Source organism: Morus notabilis, unplaced genomic scaffold (assembly GCF_000414095.1).
Source record: "Morus notabilis unplaced genomic scaffold, ASM41409v2 Scaffold848, whole genome shotgun sequence".
Lineage (NCBI taxonomy): Eukaryota > Viridiplantae > Streptophyta > Magnoliopsida > Rosales > Moraceae > Morus > Morus notabilis.
In genome coordinates this window covers 268,123-273,122 of record NW_010367943.1, presented here as the reverse complement: position 1 = coordinate 273,122, position 5,000 = coordinate 268,123, and the positions used below count along the sequence as shown (strand labels likewise).

The 5,000-nt window shown below is 33.8% G+C and overlaps 2 protein-coding genes across 4 annotated transcripts in view; both read left to right on the top strand.

The window, feature by feature from the left end:
- Positions 1 to 3,305, top strand: part of LOC21402782 (ribonuclease H2 subunit B) — a 5,075-nt gene extending 1,770 nt beyond the window's left edge. Inside the window, exons 4-10 of the mRNA XM_024175910.1 lie at positions 147 to 223; positions 462 to 585; positions 969 to 1,033; positions 1,620 to 1,689; positions 1,969 to 2,044; positions 2,174 to 2,264; positions 3,133 to 3,305. Of these exons, the coding sequence (XP_024031678.1) occupies positions 147 to 223; positions 462 to 585; positions 969 to 1,033; positions 1,620 to 1,689; positions 1,969 to 2,044; positions 2,174 to 2,264; positions 3,133 to 3,255 (626 nt within the window). The 3' untranslated portion in view covers positions 3,256 to 3,305. The remainder of the gene's footprint in view (positions 1 to 146; positions 224 to 461; positions 586 to 968; positions 1,034 to 1,619; positions 1,690 to 1,968; positions 2,045 to 2,173; positions 2,265 to 3,132) is intronic.
- A 629-nt stretch (positions 3,306 to 3,934) lies between these two features.
- Positions 3,935 to 5,000, top strand: part of LOC112094585 (probable nucleoredoxin 3) — a 4,006-nt gene continuing 2,940 nt past the window's right edge. For 2 of the 3 annotated variants that reach the window (XM_024175894.1, XM_024175891.1), the window contains exon 1: positions 4,112 to 4,303. The gene's annotated coding sequence lies outside the window, so the exon portion shown is untranslated. Of the gene's footprint in view, positions 4,005 to 4,111; positions 4,304 to 5,000 lie in introns of those variants that run through there. The other variant, XM_024175893.1, reaches the window with a different exon arrangement.

Here is a 5,000-nt window from a genome sequence, read left to right as displayed (position 1 = left end):
TTTTTTTGTTCCTGTATAAAATATTAGGTAGGGATGTGTTTGGGTGGTTCTGCACTTTGTTTTTCCCTTTTTGTGTGCTTGTATGTTTGCACGTAAGTGAAAATTTACATGTTCACTTACTATTGTCAAGCTGTTCTTTGATGCAGATGGCCGCCTATATACTGCCACCCCAGTTGATCCCGTTTTCATTTTGTTGCCCATATTTGATGAAGCTAGAATGAAGGTAAATCTGTCATTCAAAGTGCATAATCTTTCTCAGCAACATCTACCTCTTTGGCCTTTGCTATTTCAGTGTAACCATTCCAATATTAGCTTAGTGACTAGGACTAAGAGTCACTTATGTATGTGTGTGCATTGCGTAGTTAATATTTATGTATGAATGTCTATGTGCATAGTTATAGTTTGTGTGTGTTTTCTTTTTGAGGCTTACTGATAACCATGTTTCTTATGAAATGATGCAGAAAGGAGATGATCTTGGAAAGTTTAGGCAATTGGATGAAATAATGTTAATTGATGACTATCCTGGATATCAACATTTATTGTCCGTTGCAGAGAATTCCATGCAACTAGTCTGTGAAGTCAAAGGTCATCCATTGCCCATTGTCTTCTTATTCAATTAATTCAACATCACATGGCACCTTGCTAAAACTAATCAGTGAAAATCTGGTACATCGTGATTAGGTTTAATTTTGATGTAACGAATGTCAACTTCTATCAGTAATGAGCCATCAGGGAATTCCGATGTACTTTTGTTCTTGATTTTCACATACTGTTCTATGATATGTATTTTTGGAAAGTGAATAAATAGCTTCTCCCTAGTGGTAAGATTTTTCATCCTTTACCCTTTGGAGGTTTTATAGGCTATACTGTTATCGTTTGGATTTTCTATAATGTATTTATGAGACTTTATATCAGTATTTATCAGGTGAGTAGTATTTTGAAGTGATTATGTTTCTTTCACTCTGCAGAAATTGGATCCTCAAAATTTTTTAGGCTTGACGATTCCAAGGTTTTGGGTTGGTTGTATCACAAGGTATTTTGCTTAAACTTACTCTTGATGTTAGGCAATTTGTTTATTTTTGGAAAGCCATTGTTTTTGACATCTCTGCTCAGGAATTTTCATATGACATCCCATTGGCATTGCCGTGAGATATAATACAAATATACTGTAAGAGCTGATCCTTCATTCTTGAAGCTTGTTTATAATATGCAGTATTATGATTGGAGACATAAATGTGGATTTTGGGGCACGTGAGCATGCCATGTGACCACACAAGATGCCTTGCAAATATGCCATGGGCTCTTTCAATTTTGATTATTTCAGTGATCATATCTTCTCTCTCTCTCTCTCTCTCTTTTTGGTGGAAAGTTGATCATATCTATTTGTTCCTACCTCAAAGAAATCTAGTACATGGCAATAGCAACTTATTTCAAGTGGGGGAAAATTTGTTGTTTCATGTGATAGGTCCTTCTGCTCCTTATTCCTTTTCCTGTTTAGGACATGTAGTATTCGTCTTAACTAGAGGTCGTCTAAGATCTTTACTTTGTATGTGAATTTAAAAGGAAAGTAATTTGACTCTTTAGCTGATTCATTTCATTTTTTTGTTCTGTGATTGCAGGTGTGTCGGCTAAAACAGACATTACTAACTTTGGACAAAAACTATGCCGCACAAGATGAGAAAGATACATGTATAACTTAAGTTATAAACAAGTAACAATATTTTCAGTTATTGAATTCTCTCATTCTAAATTTTAGTGGCATTTATTCTTAAATTCCTGTTGCAATAAACAGACAAGTGAACATTTAAGGCAACATATAGTAATAGATGTAAATAGGACTCGTGGCAAAACCTTTGTGCTTCCTGTTATCTGCTATGCTGAAATCTATCTTGCAAGGAAACGTTCATGGTTCCAGTTTGGCATGAATTTCAGTTTCTGTTAATTGATTCAGTGCTATTACCGGTGCAGTATCTGATGCAGTTTCTATATTGAGTGAGTATTTAAAGGATGATCCTTGGTTGAAGCAACTCTGTAGCTATCTGAGGTATAGCGCTAAAATTATTCTATTCAAGACAGCTCTTACTTAAGAATTTTAGTAGTTATGCTGTGAGATAACCTTTGTTTTCCTTCTCTTAATGTGTTAATCAAGTCTAGCTTATGAACATGTTTGCAGGTTAAACTTATTGGAGGTGACTAGGAAAGCATCAGAAATTGAACTTGTACCAAATGCCGCAGAAAGTAACCAAGGTTTTACTGCCTCACAGGTATAAAGTCCTGGATGCAAGGTCAATGTAATTCTTTTATATTCCCAGAGTAAAAGAAAAACTGGTTTTGCAACATGCAAATAAATAAATAAATAATCTTTGGGCCCTTTTATTTATTTATTTTTTAATTAAGAAACTTCCTTTCGTTGATAAAGAACAAGCCTGAAGGAAAGAGGATGAGGAATCCTCAAAACAGAAACAAAATAGATCAGAAAACAAAAGAGGCAGAGCAAAGAGAATAAACAAACTAAATGAACTCTTCGAGATTTGACAAGTTGCCCCTAAAATTTTAATTTTTGCACTTTAGCCCCCACAGCTTGCCATATTATTGTAATGGTCCTCATTTTACCATTTTGGAATTGGATTCGAGGGTTTATTTGGAGATCTGAGTGATTTATTTTAGGGCTTGAATTGAGATTTTGGGATTTTTTGTCGGACGTGCGCATTTCTGGATAAATGGGGCACATTGCAACGGTTTTGTAAGTTGAGGTGGAAAAGTGCGTAAAAAAGTTTGGGGGATAGTTGGCTCAAATGTTTTTTGTCGTTCACATGCACCCTTTTTTTTTCCTCTCCCCTGTTTGATCTCTTTTATCCTGATTTGCATTGATAAGTTTAGTGACATGTGATAGTTGAATTTTCCTAAAAATTTCCATTATATTAGGAGTTAAACACTCGGTCTAGTAGAAACTGATAATTTCAGAAATCAGATAACATGTTGGAAAATCGATGTCTAGACCAAGTTTCGGATGCAAAGTAGAAAGGGGGAGATTCAGTTGAGGAAAAGGATTCTACTCTGTTTTGGAACCATCTATGCGGTTCCTATAATCTTTACTAGCTATTCTAACTGGTTTTGTTTATAATTTGTTAGGATAAGAAAAAGGGTGGCAATAAGACTACAAAAGCTGGAAGGCAAAATAAGAAAGCAAAAGTGGATACAGAATCACATAACATTAAGGACATGTTTACTAGAGCTTCAAGAAGGAAGAAATAAAGAACGGAGTTTGTGAGTCTTATTCTCTATAAAGAAAAAAAAAAAAAAAAGAGACCATTTTTTATAATTAGTGAACGATGCTGACTTGAATTGTATCTTGTAATGAGTGGCCATGTTGTCATTCTCGTCAGTTCTCACGTTGTTCTCATCATCCCATGATCAACGGGAATTGTGTTGCCTTGTAAAAGTTTATTACATCTTTGTCAGACCCAATTGGGCAAACTAATTTATTATGAAGATTATGCATGAAGATTAGCTTGTAGAATTATTGAACTTGTGTGTGTATGTGTGCGTTTTCTTTTTTCTCATCGGAATTGAACATATGTTGAGTACTACTATCAGTTATTTGTTCAATCTCATTTTCTTTTTGCTATAAACTAAGGAAGATATTTTCTTCTTTTTTATTTTTAATTTGTTTATTAGGACATGTCTGACCTATTTTAATGTTATGATAACCAAAAAAAAGTCTGGTTGGATTCAGAATTAAAAAAAAAAAAAAAGATTTTCTCGGAAGTCGAAATTGGGATGCTGTTTCTGAGTAGGAGTTGACAGATTGCAACCTTAACACGTTTTATAAAAACCATAATTTATGATAAAATAAAACAATTAAATATTTATGAATGTCTTCTATTTAAAAATGAAGCAGACGTCCCATTTTTGATGCGTGCCATAAGTTAGACGCTTATTAGGGGTTAAGACAGAGCATCTAATTCTGCAGTAATTGGATATACCTTTGCGAGAGCCAAGAGGTAACGTCACTAATAAACATGACAAACCATCCCACATGTGCATACTTTATAATATATTATATATATATATATATGTATATGATATTTTGTTCTCCTAAGCAGATTCTTAGATATCTATGTTTTCTTTTTTGCTTCTCAAAGCAGTTTTTTAATCCCTTTTCCTAGGAAAAATCATGATCTCTTACGACGCCTTATTTGAAGCCACAAGCTCAAGTAGCCTCTGGTGACCATTCTCTTACATGGGCAGAGAGGAATATACAAATTCTCTTTCTCTATCCATCTTAAGACGATAATAAAGTGTAAGATACTTCTCCTTTTGCAATAGGATTCATGAATATTGGGCGAAATTTACGCCTTTTCTCCTTTTTTAATACTTTTTTTTTTTTTTTTTTTTTTTTTTTTTTTTTTTTTTGTGTATCCTTCTTCCTCATCCAGAAAGTTAAGAACTCTGAGGAAAGTGATCCAAATCCACTTGAAATTTTGTTGCTTGCCTCATGGGCTGCATGTTGTTCTGTGGATGGTATAACACTGACATCCATGAGATTCTTATTTGTACATGGCCTAAATATGTTCACAAAGTCTATCCTTAAGTTAAGAACTCTGAGGAAAGTGATCCAAATCCACTTGAAATTTTGTTGCTTGCCTCATGGGCTGCATGTTGTTCTGTGGATGGTATAACACTGACATCCATGAGATTCTTATTTGTACATGGCCTAAATATGTTCACAAAGTCTATCCTTAAAAAAAAAAACTAAAAAAAAAAAAAAAAAAAAAAAAAAAAAAAAAAAAAGGTGTTCACAAAGAGATTATTCATAGGATTTTTAAGGGAGTTAGTGAAAACGGGTTTCCCACTTGAGATTTGTGCCCTTCAACTTCGATAGCGTTTTTCTAGAGTTTGTGATTAAGTTCAACCTTATCCGAAGAAAAAAAAAATCCAAGAGTTTTCTAATAGATTTAGACCAATAGGAAGGACCACTAATAATAGCAAAAAGAACC